This window comes from Carettochelys insculpta, chromosome 7, assembly GCF_033958435.1.
Source record: "Carettochelys insculpta isolate YL-2023 chromosome 7, ASM3395843v1, whole genome shotgun sequence".
Lineage (NCBI taxonomy): Eukaryota > Metazoa > Chordata > Testudines > Carettochelyidae > Carettochelys > Carettochelys insculpta.
The window spans coordinates 75585270-75606350 of NC_134143.1; the positions used below are offsets into that span (position 1 = coordinate 75585270).

At 49.8% G+C, this 21081-nt stretch overlaps 1 protein-coding gene across 1 annotated transcript in view; it reads left to right on the top strand.

The window, feature by feature from the left end:
• Positions 1 to 2255: 2255 nt before the first annotated feature.
• Positions 2256 to 21081, top strand: part of CNNM1 (cyclin and CBS domain divalent metal cation transport mediator 1) — a 46003-nt gene continuing 27177 nt past the window's right edge. The window contains exon 1 of the mRNA XM_075000404.1: positions 2256 to 3759. Coding sequence (XP_074856505.1) covers positions 2256 to 3759 — 1504 coding nt within the window. The remainder of the gene's footprint in view (positions 3760 to 21081) is intronic.

Here is a 21081-nt window from a genome sequence, read left to right on the forward strand (position 1 = left end):
CCCCTCTAAGGATCACCTGGCAGCTGTGGCCAGGAAGAGGCCTGGAGCGGCTCCACTGGAGACCAGCTTTCAGGGAGCTGGAAGTGGAAAACCACTGGGGGCGGGGGTCAGTGCTGGTGCAGGAGCCCAAGGGTGCTATGCACGTGGATCTGCACAGATCCCACGGGTCCAGGATCCAGCAGATTTGGGCTTTACAAGGGGAGGAACTCCCTTACAATAGGAAGCTGTGGAAGGGGAAAGGACAGGGCTGTTAGAAAACCTCATGGAGATTTCCATCCCCAAAACTCCCCCACAGGGATGTGGTGACTGAGCCCCTTGCCATTTGTGCACCATGAAAGCACCGCAGCACTAAAAGCTAGATTTACCAGCCAGGGACCTAGAAACGAGGATATGCAGCAATTCGTCAAACTTCTGCAGCAATCCCATTTCCTATGCTCCTTTCTATTAATTTCCTCCCTTACGAGTAACTAACGTTATTAAATGCTAATGCTACATCTCTACTGAGGATTTAAATAATCAGGAAATAGAGCAGTTACGGTTCCTCCAGCATCATTACATTGGCCGAGTACATACCTGGGTGCAGAACAGGTAACTGTGTTGTGAGGAAGAGCTCCAGCTCCTCTAGAACTTTAACTATACAGCTGACCATTCCGACTAGAAACAAGGGTGAACTGTCTCCAACTGGTTTTCAGCTGAAGTCACTGCTTGGCCGTGATGGATATAGAAAGCTGAACAATTAGAGGGTTCATTGTAACACCTGCTGCACCAGAGCAGTATGGGCCTAGAACAGCGGGGAGGTGGCTGGAGTGTTCCTGGGGGGGCACCCCGGAAAGCAGCAGCTGCCGGTGCTCTGGAGCCCTGGGGGAAGTGGCCACTTGTGGCCGCTCGCAAATACTTGAATTGGTAAACCTTAGGTTCGCGAATGGTGAGACCCTACTGTACCTTAAAGATGGTTACATGGAGGAGGGAGAAAAATTGTTCTGCTTGGGCCCTGAGGACAGGACAAGTAGCAACGGGCTTAAACTGCAGCAGGGGAGGTTTAGGTTGGACATTAGGAAAAACTTTCTCACTGTCAGGGTGGTCAAACAGTGGAATAAATTGTCTGGGAAGGTTGTGGAATCTCCATCACTGGAGATATTTAAGAGCAGGTTAGATAGATGTCTGTCACGGATGGTTTAGACAGTACTTGGTCCTGCCACTGGGGCAGGGGGCTGGACTCGATGGCCTCTCAAGGTCCCTTCCAGTTCTAATGTTCTATGAGCCACCAGTGGTGTGTGACTGGAGGCCTGGCCAGATGGGTCTGGTCTTGGGGAAGAATCAGAGGATCACAGAACTAGAAAGAACAATCAAGCCCAGTCCCCTGTAGTCAGGGCAGGACCAAGCACCATCTAGACCAGCCCCGACAGGTGTTTGTCTGACCTGCTCTTAAATGTCTCCAATGACAGAGATTCCACAAGCTCCCTAGGCAGTTTGTTCAGGAGCTAACCACCCTGAGAGGTAGGACATTTTTCCTAATGCCCAACCTAAGCCCCCCTTGCTGCAATTTAAGCCCACTGCTCCTTGTCCTGAGCCCAGAAGCCAAGGAGAACAGTTTCCCCCCTCCCTCCGTGTAAGAATACAGACACTTGAAAACCATTGTCCCCGCTGAGCCCCCTCCTGAGGGAACAATCCCAGGTCTGTCACTCTTCCCTCACAGGTCCCGTTTTCCAGACCTTTACTCATTTCCGTAGCTCTTCTCCGGACCCAGGCAACACTGCATGCGGGAGGGGAGCACACCTCCACCTCCACGCTTCACCCCTCTTCTCAAGCACCAGGCCCCAGGTGCACCAGCCCTGGCCGCGGTTCAGACACAGCCCAGAAAGGAGCCCCAGGAACGCTGCACACACCAGCCAGCCCGGACACCCGCCGCCCGAGCCCGGCAGAGAACGGGGTGACTGTCTGCTGGGAGGGAGCCAAGGGCCCCCACTCGCTCCCGCCTGGGGCCCCCCGCGGCTTGGCCCGTTGCTCACCGGGGTCGCAGCGATCGGGGCCCTGGGGCCGCTCCCGCCTTCGCAGACACTTGGACACAGTCCCGAGGGGGCAGGCGCGGGCTGGGGCCTCCCCGGCAGCGCTGGCCCAGGGACCGGCACCGGCGGGACGCCAGGAGGGGCCGGACGCGGGCTCCCCCCCCCGGCGCACGTGGGCCGGGCCGGGGCTCCCCCCCGCTGCAGCAGCCTGCGCGCTCGGGGGGCGCTGCGGCGCGGCGCGGCGGAGCCATGGCGGTGCGGGCGGCTGCGGCTGCGGCTGCGGCGGGCGGCTGGGGCCGGGGCCGCGGGGCTGTGCTGCTCTTCCTCTTCTCGCTGTCGCGCCGCCCGCCCGCCGGCGCCGCCTGGCTGCTGGGGCTGCGGCCCGAGGACACGGCCCCGGGCAGGGTCTCGCTGGAGGCCGGCGCGCTGGCGGCGGTGGAGGGGGCCAGCTTCCTGCTGCGCCTCTACTTCCCGCCGCCGCCCCAGGGGAACCGCAGCCTCGGCCCCCCCGGCGCGGAGCTCCAGCCCCGCCTGGTCTTCATCGAGGAGCCGCCGGCGGGGGCCGGGGCTGGGGGCGCGGCCGGGGAGCGCTGCCCGCAGCAGAGCGCCTGGGCCTCGGACGTGGAGGTGCTGGGCCCGCTGCAGCCGGGCGGCTCGGCCGGCTCCGCCCTGGTGCGGGTGCGGGTGCGGGAGCCGCGCAAGGGCGAGCCGGGCGCCGGGCCGCGGGGGCGGCTCTTCTCGCTCTGCGCCTGGGACGGGCGCGCCTGGCACCACCACGGCGCCGCGGGCGGCTTCCTGCTGCGGGTGCGGCGGGCGGTGCGGGAGCCGTGGCTCGGGCCGCTGCCGGCGGCGGGCTGGCTGCGGGCGCTGGGCGCGCTGCTGCTGCTGGCGCTCTCGGCCCTGTTCAGCGGCCTGCGCCTGGCGCTGCTCTCGCTGGACCCGCTGGAGCTGCGCGTCCTGCGCAACAGCGGCTCGGCCGCCGAGCAGGAGCAGGCGCGCCGCGTGCAGGAGGTGCGCGCCCGCGGCGGCACCGACCTGCTCTGCACGCTGCTGCTGGGCCAGGCCGGGGCCAACGCGGCGCTGGCCGGCTGGCTGTGCGCCTCGCTGCCCGGGCAGGGAGCGGCGGCGGGCGGCGGGGGGCAGGGCGTGCCCTGGCTGCCCGTCCTGCTGTGCACCGGCGCCGTGCTGCTGGGCGGCGAGGTGCTGCCCTACGCCGTGTGCTCCCGCCACGGGCTGGCCATCGCCTCGCACACGCTGTGCGTCACCCGCCTGCTGATGGCCGCCGCCGCCCCGCTCTGCTACCCGCTGAGCCGCGCGCTGGACTGGGCGCTGCGCCAGGAGCTCAGCACCTTCTCCACCCGCGAGCGCCTCCTGGAGACGCTGCGCGCGGCCGAGCCGCACGGCGACCTGGTGCGGGAGGAGCTGGCCATGGTGCAGGGCGCGCTGGAGCTGCGCACCAAGGCGGTGGAGGACGTGCTCACGCCCCTGGCCGACTGCTTCATGCTGCGCTCCGACGCGGTCCTCGACTTCGCCACCGTCTCCGAGATCCTGCGCTCGGGCTACACCCGCATCCCGGTCTACGAGGGCGGGCGGCGGGACAACATCGTGGACCTGCTCTTCGTGAAGGACCTGGCCTTCGTGGACCCGGACGACTGCACCCCGCTGCAGACCGTCACCCGGTTCTACCGCCGCCCGCTGCACTGGGTCTTCAACGACAGCCGCCTGGACACGCTGCTGGAGGAGTTCAAGAAAGGTGAGTCCCCCCCCCGCCCCCCCCGGCCTGGCCGGCTCCGCTCCCTGCGCCTGGGCGCTCGGGCCCACCTGCCCCTGCCTCCCCGGGGCGCCCGCGCCGCATCCCGCTCCCCCTGGCGGCACAGGCCGGGCGCTCCCCGCTCCTCTCCCGGCCGGCGGGGCTGCCGGGGCAGGGCGCGGCGGGCAGCGCTGGAGCTGGCCCGTCTGAGCCCCTGGGATCCTAGCGAGCCAGCTGCGGAGCAGGACCTGCCCGGGGGGAGCGGCTTCCTCGTTCGGCCAGTCTGCGCCCGCAGAGGGGGGCTGGGCCGGCCGGCCCCTGGCTGGGAGCTGCGGCGGCGGAGCTCTGCCTGCCGGGCACCTCCGCACTCAGCAGCGTCGGCTCCTCGCCCCAGGCCTGAGGGCGGCCGGAGCGCAGCCCTGGATGTGCCGCTCACTTGGGCGGCCCCTGCTGGTGGGACCGGGGCACCTGAGGACCCAGACCGCCGTCCCCGCTGCCAGGTGCGGGACGGGCTAGGAACCCTCAGAGGGGGCGTTTAGCCCCTGGTGCTCTCAGTCAGTGCAACAGAGCATCCCGGTGCTGTAGGTGAGATGCCCGAGGGCCCCCGGGTTGTTCCTCCTGGGGAAGACTGACAGGCGTAGAATTAAAAGCTACCTTAATCTGAAATCAATGATAACATTCAGCACAGACAAGTGAAAGTACTTAGGACAAAAATCAAATGCACAAATACAATTGAAAGTAATTAGCTAGATCAGGGGTCTGCGACCCAAAGAGCAGGAAGAGCCATTTTTTCAATTTCATTTGCAAAATCAGTACCTGAAGAGCCTCAGTGCAACGTGGGTGAGTAGGAAAATATGAAACTGTCCGTTAACAAATAACAACCTGTACTTATCACCCCTATTTTAAGAACAGTGCACACACATTGATTTGGGCCAGTTAGAAAGTTGTTACCCCATCCCTAGGCTTAACCCTCCTCAGCCCCCAAATCTGTCCCTCTTGCCCAAGCTTTAACCCCATCCCGCCAACCTACCCCCCATCCCCAGGCTTAACCCCTCTCAGCCCTGTGGCCACCCTCCTGCTGCCTCCTCCTCCTTCTCGGCAGAGCTGTGCAGCTCCGGCCCGGGCAGGCTCTGCCTCCCCTTCCCCGACGTCTCCTTTGGGCTTAGTGCTTCCCCCACTTGTAGTGCAGGCAGCTCCTTGCCCTGATGTGGCTTTGTTCTCTGGGGCTCCTTGTCACAGCTGACTGTCAGCAGCTCCAGAGCCTGCCGCTACTTAAACAAAAAACAAAAACAAAAACCCACTAAATTCAGTTGGTTTAATGGCAGGCAACTGAATTTAGTTTCTCTGCTTAAGTGGCAGCAGTCTCTGGAGCCACAAGAAGGGTCAGTGGCTGCAGCGCTTGGAGCTGCAAGAGGCTCCTTAAAGAGCAGCAGGTTTCCAACCCCTGAGCTAGATGCTGCTACTACAGAAGAGGCTGTGGGGGTTCTAGTGGAGCCCAGCTGGCTATATACCAGCAATGTGGTGCTCTTGCCAACAGCAAAAAAAGTCATGTTCAAGAGAGTCTTTGCAGGAGTGTTGTAAGATGCAGGTCATTGCTGTGTTCTGGTTGGCACTCAAGAGGTCCCAGCTGGACAGCTGTGTCCAATTCTGGGTACCAACTTGAGGAAAAATGTGGATAAATTGGAGAGAGTCCAGAGAAGAGCCACAGAAAAGAGAAAAGGTTCAGAAAGCCTGACGTGAGGAAAGGGTGAAAAGGCCACGCTTAGTCTTGAGAAAAAAGACGGGGGGGAGGGGCTCTGTTACAAGCTCTTATAAAGAGGACAGGGATCAATTGTCCTTGAGGTCCCCTGAAAGTCAGGAATGAAGGGGCTCAATCTGCAGCAAGAGAGATTTAGGTTAGGGATTAGGAAAATTGTTAATTATAAACAACTCTGAACAAACTAGAAGAATTTAGCCTACCCCACAAATCTACTGTGAAGTGGTTGGAATAGGTAGTACTCAGGTAGTAGTTTTCAGTGGTATGCAGTCAAGCAGGAAGGGCACGTTGAGTGGGGTCCACCCAGGGATCTTTCCAGGTCTCATTCTATCTCGTTTCTTCATAAGTGATGTGAGTAATGGCAGAGAGAATACAGGCGCTAAGTGTGTGGACTATACCGAGCTCAGAGGGGACTGCAGGTGCTTTGGAGGACAGGATTAGAATTCAAATCACCTTGACAAAATGGAGAAATCGTCTGAGATAGGTAGGATGAAATTCAATTAGGACAAATGCAAGGAAGGAATAATGAGTTGCACGCATACAAAGTGGGAAATGACTGTCTGGGAAAGGTTAATGAGCTGCTTCCCCTTGAATGGTCTGGTAGAATATGAGCTGGCTACTTATGCCAAACGGTTTTATTTTGTGTTTAGCTGTGACACTGAGTTCCTTTCCTGAAGAAGAGCTCTGTTATTAGGGACTGGGGCACAGGTGGCCTGGCCTGGTGGCCTAGCTGAGGTCTGTCCACCAATGACAGGTGTCTCAGACCAAATCCTGTAACCAAGGGTCAGGGTCAGTCTGGGGACAGGATCAGATCAGAGCTGGTACAATATTAGAATTAGAAGGCAGCAGTCAGGCAGGCAGGAGTTAGTGACCAGGAGAAGACTTGAAGTCTGATGGTGCAGCCCAAATCTCTGTGATTGCCCAGACAACTCTCTGAAGCAACCCCAGGGTTAAATAGGGGAACGTGGCCAATCAAAGGGCTCCAGGTTACTGTCACTCTGGGCTTCCTGGATGATACTTCCTGCAGCACTTACTCTTCACAGTGCTTCTGGGCTGTACTGCGGCATGGCCTCCTGGTAGCATTAAGGGAATATCAGCTTGCTGCAGCTCTGCAGATATGGGACCTATACCCTGGGCCCTTTCATTGAGGTAGCCCAAAACCTTGTGTATCTTACCAGTTTGCTAAAAGACATTGCTTCACTCACTTTGTTTGCCTAGCGAGGATTAGTGCAGAAAAGGGTCTGCAGGTTACAGAGGATCCCAAGCTAAATACAAGGCCCAAATACTGTAATACTGTGCCCAAAAAACCCTACTATCATTCTGGGATGTTTTAGCAGGAGTGTTGTAAGCAAAACGTGAGACGTAATTCTTGTGCTCTCCCCAGCACCGATCAGGCCTCAGTTGGAGTACTGTGTCCAGTTCTGGGCTCACATTTTGGGAAGGGTGTGGAGAAAGTGCAGAAAAGAGCAACAGACATTAGTAAAGGTCTCAAAAACTTGGCCTCAGAGGAAAGATTGAAGAATTGGGTTTGTTCAGTGTGGAGAAGAAAAGGCTGAGACGTAATCGTATAGAGGTGGTTTCTGAGCCTTTAGCTGTCATCTTTGAGAAGTCCTGGAAGTCAGGAGAGATTCTAGAAGACCAGGAAAGGGCAAACACAGTGCCCATCTACAAAAAGGGAAAAAAGAACAACCCAGGAAACTATAGACCAGTCAGTTTAACTTCTGTGCCGGGAAAGAGAATGGAGCAAATAATTAAGGAATTCATCTGCAAATATCTGGATGAAAGTAAGGTGTTAGGTAACAGCCAGAATGGATTTGTAAAGAACAAATCATAGCAGACCAATCTGATAGCTTTCGTCGACAGTCTTGTGGATAAGGGAGAGGCGGTGGATGAAATATACCTAGACTTTAATAAGGCATTTGACATGGTCTCGCATGATCCTCTTATCAATAAACTAAGCAAATACAACTTAGATGGGGCCACTATAAGGTGGGTGCATAACTGGCTGGATAAGAGAGTAGATATTAATAGTTCGCAGTCATGCTGGAAAGGCATAACAGGTGGGGTTCCACAAAGGTCTGTTTTGGGACTGGTTCTATTCAATGTCTAAATCGTTGATGAAGATATTGTCACAGAAAGTACACGTATTAAGTTTGCAGATGATACCAAGTTGGGAGGAGTTGCAACTGCTTTGGAGGATAGGGTCAAAATTCAAAATAATCTGGACAAACTGGAGGAATGGTCTGAGGTAAACAGGATGAAGTATAATAAGGACAAATGCAAAGTACTCCACTTAGGAAAAAAAAACAATCAGCTTTGTATATACAGAATGGGAAGCGACGGTCTGTGATGAAGTGGGGGATACCTGTGTGTGTGTGAGTGGCTCACAGAGGGTGTGGGGCTCCTGCTGAGGGTAACCCTGACAACCAGGTAACACCTTTGTACTGCAGACAAAGGAGGAGGTGGAGCCTGAGGGGTTTGAATTGGAACTGGGAGTTGGGAAGCAGTTAGTCGGGGCTGGGAGAGAGAGAGAGACAAAGGAGGGGGCAAGGCCCCAGCTCTGGGGGCCTCTCGGGGCCTCCTCTCCCCAACATGGATTGAACTGGCTGTCTCTGCCTGCTGTACTGACTCCTGTGTATGATGCTGTGTCCTGTTGGCTAATAAACCTGCTGTTTTCCTGCTGAGTGAGAGACTCTCCTGCCTGCGGACAGGGTGCAGAGCTTGGGGGACCCCAGAACCCCATCACACGGTCTAGGAAGGATAAATGTGGAAAGGGATTTAGGGGTCATAAAGGACCACAAGCTAAATATGAGTCAATAGTGTGATGCTGTTGCAAAAAAAGCAAACATGATTCTGGGATGTATTAACAGGAATGTTGTGAGCAAGACACAAGAAATCATTCTTCCGCTCTACTCAGTGCTCATTAGGCCTTAGCTGGAATATTGTGTCCAGTTCTGGGCACCACATTTCAAGAAAGATGTGGAGATCCAGAGAAGAGCACCAAGAATGATGAAGGGTCTAGAGAACATGAGCTATGAGGGAAGACTGAAAGAACTGGGCTTGTTTAGTTTAGAAAAGAGAAGACTTGGAGGGGACATGATAGTGATTTTCAAGTACCTCAAAGAAGGTTACAAGGAGGAGGGAGAAAAAAAATTTCTCTCCTTGGCCTCTGAGGACAGGACAAGGAGCAATGCAGCAAGGGAGGTTTAGATTGGACATTAGGAAAAAGTTCCCAACTGTCAGGGTGGTCAAACAGTAGAATAAATTGCCTAGGGAGGTTGTGGAATCTCCATCACTGGAGATATTTAAGAACAGGTTAGATAGACACCTATTCGGGATGATCTAGATGGGGGTTGGTCCTGCCAAGAGGGCAGGGAACTGGACTGTATGACATCTGGAGGTCTTTCAGTTCTAGTGTTCTGTGATTCTATGAGATATATATTTAAAAAAAGAAAAAACTTGGTTAACATGCATGAAGAAAATGGTGGTTGTAGCCTCATATGATGAGGCTCTTGCGTCTGAAAGCACAAAAGCTTGCTGAGGAAAAGCTACCTGCAAGAAGAAGCCTGCACGGGGGAAGAGCTGGCTGGGGATTTTGCGCACCATTGCTCTCTCGTATCCTGCAAGTGAGAGAGCTGGGAGGGTCAGCACTTCTGTGGGGAGGGGACTGCGTAGGAGCGGTAGCGTCTGGTGCCTGTATTTTTTTTTTTTTTGAACATCTTCCCTTGGTGAGAGTCTGGTAGGTGGGAGTATGCTGGGATGGGAATGGATTGAGATCACCAGCTCCTTCTGCACAGGCCTGGAGCAACTAACCATTGTGACCGTTTTGGTTGGCTACCACCTTGGGCACCTGCTCAGTCTTTGGTATGGGTATTGGTTTGGAAATCTGATGCCTTCCTAAAGCTGCAGGGTTTATAGTGTGGCTGCAAGTGTTTATTTTCTGTTAACAGAAAGAACACATGCTCTAATTCTTGAATGTTCAAACAGCCATTCCAGCTGTATCCCAGTTACAGACAAGTTGTATGATCTCTTCCCGAAGTAACATTACCGTATTATTTTAAATAAGCTGCTTCGTTGCTGTTTGAACACCGAGTCAGAAATCTGGGGCTGCTCTTGAATAATTCACAGCATAAAAGTAGTAATTGGCCAAAAAGAAAAAAGTGTCTCTATTAGTCCCAAATGCTGTTAAGTAGCACCTAATGCTCTTTGTAAGGGATTGGTGGTTTTTGGCTGAGTGTGAATGTCATTAACAACGAGCTTGTGGCCAAGAGAAATAACATTTTCTCACCCAAAGAGTTGTAGGAGACCAGATGGCCCTGAGTGTCTGGAAGTAGGTCTTGGCAAACGTGAAGTTCTTGAAAGTTGGATTTTGCTAAGATTTATTCCTGATGAAACATAGCTGCTGGTTTGATGTAGCCAACTCAATTTTTTTTGGTTGCAGTAGTGTTGTGTTATTACTCATTCACCAGAGAGTACAGTGGCCTCATATGTGATAAAGGGAAAGAGTCTTTGAGCCAAAGTGCTGACAACATTTTAAACACACTACAACTGATAAACAGGCACATTTAATAATTTTTTCTAAAGCGTTAAACTTCGTATGATGAGCAGTGCTGCTTGCTGTGGTGTTACGACCTTTCCTTATGCTGAACGGGGCCTGTGACTCTGCCATCTGAAGTCTTGCAAGACATGTCTGGGATTTTCCATTATAAAATAACTCCTTGCTCTTCTGTGTGAAACTGACAATATTGCATGTCAGCTGGAAGATTTAATAGCCTTGGATTTGAGGAGGGGACTTACATTGACCACACGTTCTGCAGGTCCATTATTGTTAGGGGACCAGTGTTCTGGCTGCTTTCCACCTAGCTAGGAGGCCGTCCCTGTACTGAAGCAAACTCAGCCTGACAGATAAGATAGCCTTTGGGTGTATTTGTTTCCTGGGCTGTTTGGTTGTTTGAATTTGAATTTCAGTTACTGATGGATCTCAGTTACTTGTGGCTGAATTTGATTGTGAGGCTTGTTGTCTGAATTTGAATTTCATTTTACTAGGCTGATTGTCTGTGTGAATTTGAGTTTCTGAATCTGAATTTCAGTTTGCTAGGCTGATTGTCTGTGTGAATTTGAATTCTAGTTACTGTAGCCGTTCATTTGTGTATGTGAGTGAGCCCCTCCCCCTGTGACTCACCAGTGGGAGGAGGGATCAAAGGAGAGAAGGCTTCAAAGGGCTATAATTGCAGAGAAAAAAAAGAGGGTCAGGGCAAAACTGAGAGGCAAGATCAAATCAATATCTTAGATGCCTATTTACAAATACAAAAAGTATGGGTAATAAGCAGGAAGAACTGGAAGTGCTAACGAATAAATACAACTATGACATTGTTGGCGTCACGGAAACTTGGTGGGATAATATACATGATTGGAATGTTGGTATGGAAGGGTACAGCTTGCTCAGGAAGGATGGACAGGGGAAAAAGGGAGGAGGTGTTGCTTTATATATTAAAAATATCCACATTTGGCCTGAGGTGGAGATAGAAGTAGGAGATGGACGTGTTGAGAGTCTCTGGGTTAGACAAAGAGGGGTGGAAAAACCAAGGGTGATGTCCTGCTAGGAGTCTATGATAGACCACTTACACAGGTGGAAGAGGCTTATTTTAAACAACTAACAAAATCATCCAGGGCCCAGGATTTGGTGGTGATGGGGGACTTCAACTATCCAGGTATGTGTTGGGAAACTAACACAGTGACAAACAGACTATCTAATCAGTTCTTGGACTGCATTGGAGACAACTTTTTATTTCAGAAGGTTGAAAAACCTACCGGGGAGGAGCTGGCCTAGATTTGATTTTAACAGATAGGAAGTAATTGAGAGGAGAAGGAACTGATTGAGAATCTGAAAGTGGAAGGCAGCATGGGCGAAAGTGAACATGAAATCGTAGCGTTCACAATTTTAAGGAAGGGTACAAGGGAGAACCACAAAACAGAAACAATGGATTTCAGGAAGGTGGATTTTGGTAAACTCAGAGAGCTGGTAGGTAGGTTCCCGTGGGAATCATAGAATGCTAGGCCTGGAAGGGACCTTGAGAGGTCATCCAGTCCAGCCCCCTGCCCTCATGGCAGGACCAAGTGCTGTCTAGACCACCCCGATAGATATTTATCTAACCTGTTCTTAAATATCTCCAGAGATGGAGATTCCACAACCTCCCTAGGCAATTTATTCCAGTGTTTGACCACCCTGAATTATAGTGATTGACCACCCTGAAGCAAGACTGAGGGGAAAAACAATGGAGGAGAGTTGGCAGTTTTTCAAAGGGACATTATTAAGAGCCCAAAAGCAAAGTATTCCACTGCGTAGGAAAGGTGGAAAATATGGCAAAAAACTGCCTTGGCTTAACCAGGAGACCTTGCGTGATCTCAAAATAAAAAAGGAATCATATAAAAAATGGAAACTTGGACAAATTACAAATGGTGAATATAGGCAAACACAGGAATGCAGGGGCAAGATTAGAAAGGCAAAGGCACAAAATAAGCTCAAATTAGCTACAGGCATAATGAGAAACAAGAAGGCTTTTTATAAATAAATTAAAAGCAAGAGAAAGACCAAGGATAGGGTAGGCCCATTGCTCAGTGAGGAGGGAGAAACAGTAACAGGAAACTTGGAAATGGCAGAGATGCTTAATGACTTCTTTGTTTCAGTCTTCACTGAGAAGTCTGAAGAAGGAATGCCTAACATAGTGAATGCTAGTGGGAAAGGGGTAGGTTTAGAAGATAAAATAAAAAAAGAACAAGTTAAAAATCACTTAGGAAAGTTAGATGTCTACTAGTCACCAGGGCCTGATGAAATGCATCCTAGAATACTTAAGGAGCTGATGGAGGAGGTATCTGAGCCATTAGCTATCATCTTTGGAAAAATCATGGGAGACAGGAGAGATTCCAGAAGACTGGAAAAAGGCAAATATAGTGCCCATTTATAGAAAGGGGAATAAGAACAATGCAGGAAACTACAGACCAGTCAGTTTAACTTCTGTGCCAGGAAAGATAATGCAACAAGTAATTAAGGAATGCATTAACAGGTATGTTGTGAACAAGACACGAGAAGTCATTCTTCCGCTCTACTCTGCGCTGGTTAGGCCTCAGCTGGAGTATTATGTCCAGGTCTGGGCACTGCGGTTCAAGAAAGATGTGGAAAAATTAGAGAGGGTCCAGAAAAGAGCAGCAAGAATGATTAAAGGTCTAGAGAACGTGACCTATGAAGAAAGGCTCAAAGAATTGGGCTTGTTTAATTTGGAAAAGAGAAGACTGAAGTGGGACATGATAGCGGTTTTCAGGTATCTAAAAGGGCGTCATAAGGAGGAGGGATAAAACTTTTTCTTCTTGGCCTCTGAGGATAGAACAAGAGGCAACGGGCTTAAACTGCAGCAAGGGAGGTTTAGATTGGACATTAGGAAAAAGTTCCTAACTGTCAGAGTGGTCAAACAGTGGAATAAATTGCCTGGGGAGGTTGTGGAATCTCCATCGCTGGAGATATTTAAGAACAGGTTAGATGAGTGTCTATCAGGGATGGTCTAGTCAGTAGTTGGTCCTGCCATGAGGGCAGGGGACTGGACTCGATGACCTCTCAAGATCTCTTCCAGTCGTAGTATTCCGTGATTCTCTGAAGCCATCTTTATGTGCAGTAAGAAAAGCAAATATGGTAGGCAGCTATCGTGGCTTAGTAGGGAAATACTTGGTGAGCTTAATCTCAAAAAGGATGCGTATAAGAAGTGGAAACGTGGACAGATGACTAAGGAGGGGTATAAACATATAGCTGGAGAGTGGCAGCGGGTAACCAGGAAAGCAAAAGCACAGTTGGAACTGCAGCTAGCAAGGAATGTGAAGGGCAACAAGGAGGGTTTCTACAGGCGTGTTAACAATAAGACAGTTATCAGGGAGGGTGTGGGGCCCTTACTGGATGAGGCAGGTAACCTGGTGACAGATGATGTGAGAAAGGTGGAAGTACTCAATCCTTTTTTTGCCTCAGTCTTCACGGACAAGGTCAGCTCCCTGACTACGGCACTAGGCAATGCAGTATGGGAAGGAGCTGGGCAGCCCTTGGTGAGGAAAGAATGGGTTAAGAGCTAGTTAGAAAAGCTAGATGCACACAAATCCGTGGGTCCGGATTTAATGCATCCAAGGGGTACTGAGGGAATTGGCAGATGTCATTGCAGAGCCTTTGGCTATTATCTTTGAAAACTCGTGGACATCGGGAGAGGTCTCAGATAACTGGAAAAAGGCAAACGTAGTGCCCATCTTTAAAAAAGGAAAGAAGGACAATTCAGAGAACTATAGACTGGTCAGCCTTACCTCAGTCCCTGGAAAAATCATGGAGGGGATCCTCAAGGAATCCATTTTGGAGCACTTGGAAGAGGGGAAAATGATCAAAAATAGTCAACATGGATTAATGAAAGGCAAGTCCTGCCTGCCCAGTCTGATTAGTTTGTATGAGGAGGTAACAGGCTCTGTGGACATGGGGAGGTCAATGGATGTGATATACCTTGACTTTAGCAAAGCTTTTGATACAGTCTCTTACAACGTTCTTGCCCATAAGTTAAGGAGTATGGGTTGGATACGTGGGCTGTAAGACAGATAGAAAACTGGCTAGACGAATGGGCCCAATGGGTAGTGGTCAATGGCTCAATGTCTGCTTGGAGGTCAGTTTCAAGTGGAGTGCACTAAGGATCAGTTCTAGGGCCAGTACTGTTCAACATCTCTATTACTGAGCTGGACGAGGGGATGGATGGCACCCTCAGCAAGTTTGCAGTGACACTAAGCTAGGAGGACAGGTAGGTACATTGGAGGGTAGGGACAGGGTCCAGAGTGACCTAGACAAATTGGAGGATTGGGCCAAAAGAAATCTGATGAGATTCAATAAGGAGAAGTGCAGAGTCCTGCACTTGGGACCGAAGAATCTCAGGCATTGTTACAGGCTGGGGACCAACTGGCTAAGTAGCAGTGCAGCAGAAAAGGACCTGGGGGTTAGAGTGGATGAGAGACTGGATATGAGTCAACAGTGTGTCCTTGTAGCCAAGAAGGCTAATGGCATATTGGGGTGTGCCAGGAGAAGCATTTCCAACAGATCTAGAGAAGTGATTATTCCCCCTCTACTCAGCACTGGTGAAGCCACATCTGGAGTACTGCATCCAGTTCTGGCCCCCCCGAGTACAGAAAGGATGTAGAGGTATTGGAGAGGGGTCAGCGGACGGCAGCAAAAATGATTAGGGGCCTGGAGCACATGACCTGTGAGGAGAGGCTGAGGGATTTGGGCTCATGTAGTTTTCAGAAGAGAAGACGGGTGATTTGATAGCAGCCTTCAACTTCCTGAAAGGAGGCTCTAAAGAGGATGGAGAGAGACTGTTCACTAGACTTCAGCAATGGAATTGCCTGTTGATAATCAGATTAAAAATACTATTCATGGTAGTCCCCGAAGCCAGTCACAAACTATCCAGTTCATAGAACCACAGAATCCTAGGGCTGGAAAAGACTTCAGGAAGTTGAGTCCAGCCCCCTGCCCAAATCAGGGCCAACCCTAACTAAATCATCCCAGCCAGGACTTTGTTAAGCCAGAACTTAAACACCTCTGCGGATGGAGATTCCACCACATCTCTTGGTAATGCACTCCAGTGCTTCACCACCCTACTGGTGAAACAGTTTTTTCCCCTATATCTAACCTACACCTCTCCCTCTGTAACTTTAGACCATTGCTCCTTGTTCTGCCATCTGTCACCACTGTGACAATATTACTTATTTTTTCAATGTTATTTATTTTGATGTTCAAATGTCTAAATAAGTAATGTTGGTCAGAAATCATGTTCACACAGCCACCGCACTGGGAAACGGAGCATTCTCATTTGCAGCCACGGTTCACTGCCACAGCATTGCACAGGAGCGGGTAATAGCTGGAAGGTTTGTGAACAAACCTTCCTTTTCGAATAGTAACAGAGCAGCACTTTAAATACTAACAAAATAACGTATTAGGTGATGAGCTTTTGTGGGACAGACCCACTTCTTCAGATCATAGCCTTACCAGAACACACTCAATATTTAAGGCACAGAGAACCAAAAATAGTAATTAAGGTTGACAAATCAGAAGAATATCATCAAGGTGAGCAAATCATAAAGCAGAGGGGCAAAAGGGGGAAGGGAGTCAAGAATTAGATAAAGCCAAGTGTGCATAAGAGCCCCTATAATGATCTAGAAAATTCCCATCCTGATTCAAACCATGTGTTAATGTGTCAAATTTGAATAGAAAAGGGAGTTCAGCAGCCTCTCTTTCCAAACTGCTGTGAAAATTCCTCTTCAGTAAAGCACAGACTTTCAGGTCATGAACAGGCTGGCCCACTCCATTAAAGTGCTGGCTGACAGGTTTGTGAATCAGGAGTGTTTTTGTCTGTTTTATGCCCATTAATTCTTTGTCTAAGAGAGTTTGAAGTCTGTCCAATAGACAAAGCATCTGGGCATTGTTGGCACATGATGGCATATATAATGTTAGTTGAGGAACATGAGAATGTACCCGTGATTCTGTGCATAACCTGGTTAGGACCAGTGATGGTATCTCCAGAATTGATATGTGGACAAAGTTGGCAACGGGCCTTGTTGCAATGAAAAGTTCCAGGACTGGTATTCCTGTGGTATAGACTGTGGCTGTTGGTGAGGATCCTCATAAGGTTGGGAGGTTGTCTGTCTGTAGGAGAGAACAGGCATGTCACCTAGGGCCTTCTGGAGTGTGGCATCCTGATTAAGAATAGGTTGTAGGTCTTTAATAATGCATTGCAGTGGTTTGAGGTGGGGGCTGTAGGTCATGACCAGTGGTATTCTGTTCCTGGCTTTTTTGGGCCTATCTTGGATTAGCTGATCTCTGGGTATTCATCTGGCCCTGTCAATTTGTTTTTTTTATTTATTTCCTTTTTGACTTTGAAAGGATGGGAGCCGGTGAAAGTCGTTTGCAGAGCTGGATTAATTATTTTGAGGGAAAAGCCCTCTTATATCAAATTATCCTGTGTGGCTGTGTGAACAGTTTGGGTTTGGTTTTTTGTTGCTGGTGGTGGTGGTGGTGGTGATGGTGGGTGTTTGTTTTTGTTTTTTTTTAAATTTTTTTTTTGTGAAAAAACACACAAACACACACCATGGAGTGTAGGCAAGCCCGAGGCAGCAATGACCACAAGAGAGTTGCATTCAACATACTAGGGGAGGGAGGGAACCAACAAGTGACACAGTGGTTCAGAACTTTACATCCTGAAGGGGGATTTCAATAGAATGAAAAAGCCAGACAGAAAGGCCTGAAGTTAACCAGTAAAACCCTGAGCTATGGCTGGGATGCTATTATAAAACGAAATCCAGTTGTCTCAGCGGGCATGTGTGCTGCTGACCAAAAAGGGAACCAGGAATCAAGCCATCTGCTATACATTTTGGAGAGTTTGTCTGTTTGATCAAGAACTCCTCATAAATGGATACCGCTAGGACCACTAAATTTGGTATACCACTTCCTCTTATCATAACTTAAAGCGTAAGGAATTGGTTGTGCCAGGAAAGCAGGATATGCCTGAAATGGGATTGCTTCTCATAAACCCAAGCAGAAAAAAGACAATCTCCAGATCAAGTACAGTTCTCAAAACTGATATAACTGAGTGAGTGTTGAAAGAGACTGAACCAAGAGGAGCCAGGAAAAGAGGATGAACCTGGCATAGGCTTGCTTCTCAGTAACACTTACAGAAAAGAGATAAAACTGAGACATGTGGAGTAGTGCTCTGTCTTGGCTAAATCAGTGCTCTAAGTTTGAAAACTAGAAGAAAATGTTTTGGAAACCAAATTGTCTATAGCTCTTTTTTGTTAAAATATAGTGAATGATAAATGTTTACAGGGAAGAACAAATACACTTGATTAAATTCCCATTTAAAATAATTAAACATGGACAAATTTTAACAATCCCTTTTTCCAAAAAATCTGAAATAAAATTTAACTTAATAAAAATAACTTTTTTGAAAAACATCATTATTTAAATAAATCAGGTACATTTTCCTTTTATTGAAAAAAAAATTTGAAACAAAACAAACCTTAACTGAGTTAAGGACCCAGGTTACGCTGGGAACATCTGCTAGTAAACCAACAGAGCTAAATAGCAGGTTCAAGAGATACTGGAGCCAAACAGAAATGCTTCAACATATGGAAGTGAACCCAAGTGACGCTATGAAAGAGGAGCCTAAAGTATGTCCGGCAGTATGTCAGCTTGTGGAGGCTAAGGTGCCATTCAGAGAACAAAGAGATTACCATAGAAGAGCAAATAAATGTTTCAAACATATCAAAAGCAGGAGGCCTACAAACGAATCAGTGCATCTGCTGGGTCACTGGGTGAAACAGCCCAATTAAGGCAGACACAGACATTGCTGAGGGATGGAATAATTTCCTTGCAGAAGTCTTCATCACAGGGGAAGTTGCAGCCTCAGCTGTTTTATGGTAGGGAAGACGATGTTCTTGCAGAGACTGTGATATCAGTAGAAGAGGGGCTTGAAATGTAGTAGGTCCACTGGCCCAAATCATCCAGCCAAAGATTCTGAAGGAGCCTAAGTATGAATGGCTAAACTGCTGACTAAAAGCAGTCCCTGTGCCAGGGGCTTTGAGGTTAGTAAGCGTTGAATCTGTACTTGAAAAACAGGCTCTGGGGCTAATCCAAGGGGGTGGAGACCCCTAACCTTTACAGTTTTAACTGGCAAACTAATGAAACATCATTGAAGCCAGAATAATAAAACACTTCAAAGATTGTGATACAACAGGGCCTGAAAGCACAGTTGTGGCCATAGAAAACTCATTAATCTGTTACAATTTTCTACACATCAGTAGAGTTGTGGGTGGATAAGGGCCACCTGACATAACACACTTGTTCTTTGCAAAAGCCTTCAGCAATATCCTGCAACAACAGGCAACCTGAGAAGCTAAGTCCAGATGGGGTGTGTGGGAAAGTATTCAGACAATGGCTAGGTGACAGCAAACAAAGAATAGGAGCAGAGGTATCGCTTAGAAGGGTGGGAGAGCTGTAGCCCCCCAGAGTTTGAACTTTTGAATGTCACACTCTAGGATGCACCTGTCTCTGCCTGGGCCCCTACCGCTGACAGGCAGGATTGAGGAGAATACCACCTGCGCCCCAAACTCCCTCACCTGTGCCCCCAGAGCCCTGCAGTCACTCTTGACCTGCTCAGCATCTGCCTCTACGCAGATCCTGGTGTGGCTTTGCAGGAGCTGTGGCTTGCAATTCCCACTCACTGGTATCCAGCTGGGGGGACCCTCCAGTGCGAAAGGTGCCTGCCGGTGGAATCTCTCAGGCGGCAGGTGGGCGAGCTACAGGAGGTGGTGGCCAGGTTGAGGAGTATCTGACTCCACGAGCAGTTCCTGGGCAGTATTCATGTGGAGACAGCTGAGGTAACTGTCCCAGTACACAGGACAGCTGATAAACCACTGGTGGAGGAGGAGGTAGATCAGGGTGGACACTGGCAGCTGGTTACTTCTGGCAGCAGGCAGTGTTCCACCCCTGCTCAGAACCCTCCCACCGTGGTACTGGGAAACCGTTACGCTGCACTTGATACAGGAGACAAAGAATCGCCCCACACGGCAGAGGAGAAGCCTCGTACCCCCAAGGCTGGGAAGTCTGCTGCCACCACTGCGAGGAGGAAATGTAGAGTAGTGGTGGTCGGGGACTCTCTAGCTCTCTCACACTCTTGCTCCTGCATTCTTGTGTTGTTTGCCTATATTCACCCTTTGTAATTTGTCCTTGTTTCCATTTTTTATACGATTCCTTTTTCATTTTGAGATCATGCAAGATCTCCTGGTTAAGCCAAGGCAGTCTTTTGCCATGTTTTCTATCTTTCCTACGCAGCGGGATAGCTTGCTTTTGGGCCCTTAATAATGTCCCTTTGAAAAACTGCCAACTCTTCTCAGCTGTTTTTTCCCCTCAGTTTTGCTTCCCATGGGACTTTACCTACCAGCTCCCTGAGTTTACGAAAATCTGCCCTCCTGAAATCCATTCTCTATTTTGCTCTTTTCTGTTCTACCCTTCCTTGGAATTGTGAACTCTATGATTTCATGATCACTTTCACCCAAGCATCCTTCCACTTTCAAATTCTCAACCAATTCCTCCCTATTTGTTAAAATCAAATCTAGAACAGCTTCCCCCCGGTAGCTTTTTCAACCTTTTGGAATTAAAAATTGTCTCCAATGCAGTCCAAGAACTTACTGGATATTCTGTGCCGCGCTGTATCGGTTTCCCAATGTATATCTCGATAGCTGAAGTCCCCCATAACCACTAAATCCTGGGCCCTATATGACTTGGTTAGTTGTTTAAAAAAAGCCTCATCCACCTCTTCCACCTGGGTAGGCGGCCTGTAGTAGGCTCCTAGCAGGACATCACCCTAGTTTTTTACCCCCTTAGTCTAACCCAGAGACTCAACACGTCCATCTCCTACGTCCATCTCCACTTCAGTCCAAGTGTGTACATTTTTAATATATAAGGCAACACCTCCCCCATTTCTTCCCTGTCTGTCCTTCTTAAGAAGGCTGTACCCTTCAATACCAACATTCCAATCACGTGTATTATCCCACCAAGTTTCTGTGATGCCAACGATGTCATAGTTGTATTTATTTATTAGCACTTCCAGTTCTTTCTGCTTATTACCCATACTTCTTGCATTTGTATACAGGCATCTAAGATATTGATTTGATCTTGCCTCCCTGTTTTGCCCTGACCCTCTTTTTACTCTGACATTGTTGCCCATGCTGCCTCCCATTTCTGACCCATCACCCAGGTTTCCATGTTCTCCACTTGCCTGTGGGCTTTGCTCCCCTGTCACCGTTGAACCTAGTTTAAAGCCCTCCTCACTAGGTTAGCCAGTCTATGTCCAAATACGGTCTTTCCCCTCCTCGAAAGGTGAACACCATTTCTGCGTAGCAGTCCTTCCTGGAATAGCATCCTGTGGTCAAGGAAGCCAAAGCCTTCCTGGCGACACCATCTTCGAAGCCAGGCATTCACCTCTAGGATGCACCTGTCTCTGCCTGGGCCCCGACCACGGACAGGCAGGATTGAGGAGAATACCACCTGCGGCCCAAACTCCCTCACCCGTGCCCCAGAGCCCTGAAGTCACTCCTGACCTGCTCAGCGCCACACCTCACAGTATCATTAGTGCCCACATGCATGAGAAGAATGGGACAGCGGTCAGAGGGCCGGATAATCCTCGACAACACCTCTGTAACGTCTCGGATACGGGCCGCTGGCAGGCAGCACACCTCCCGAGATGAAATGTCAGGGTGACAGATGGGCACCTCCGCCCCCCTCAGAAGAGAGTCCCCGACCACCACTACTCTACATTTCCTCCTTGCAATGGTGGCAGCAGACTTCCCAGCCTTGGGGGTACGAGGCTTCTCCTCTGCTGTGCAGGGCGATTCTTTGTCTCCTGTATCAAGTGCAGCGTAACGGTTTCCCAGTACCACGGTGGGAGGGTTCTGAGCAGGGGTGGAACACTGCCTGCTGCCAGAAGTAACCAGCTGCCAGTGTCCAC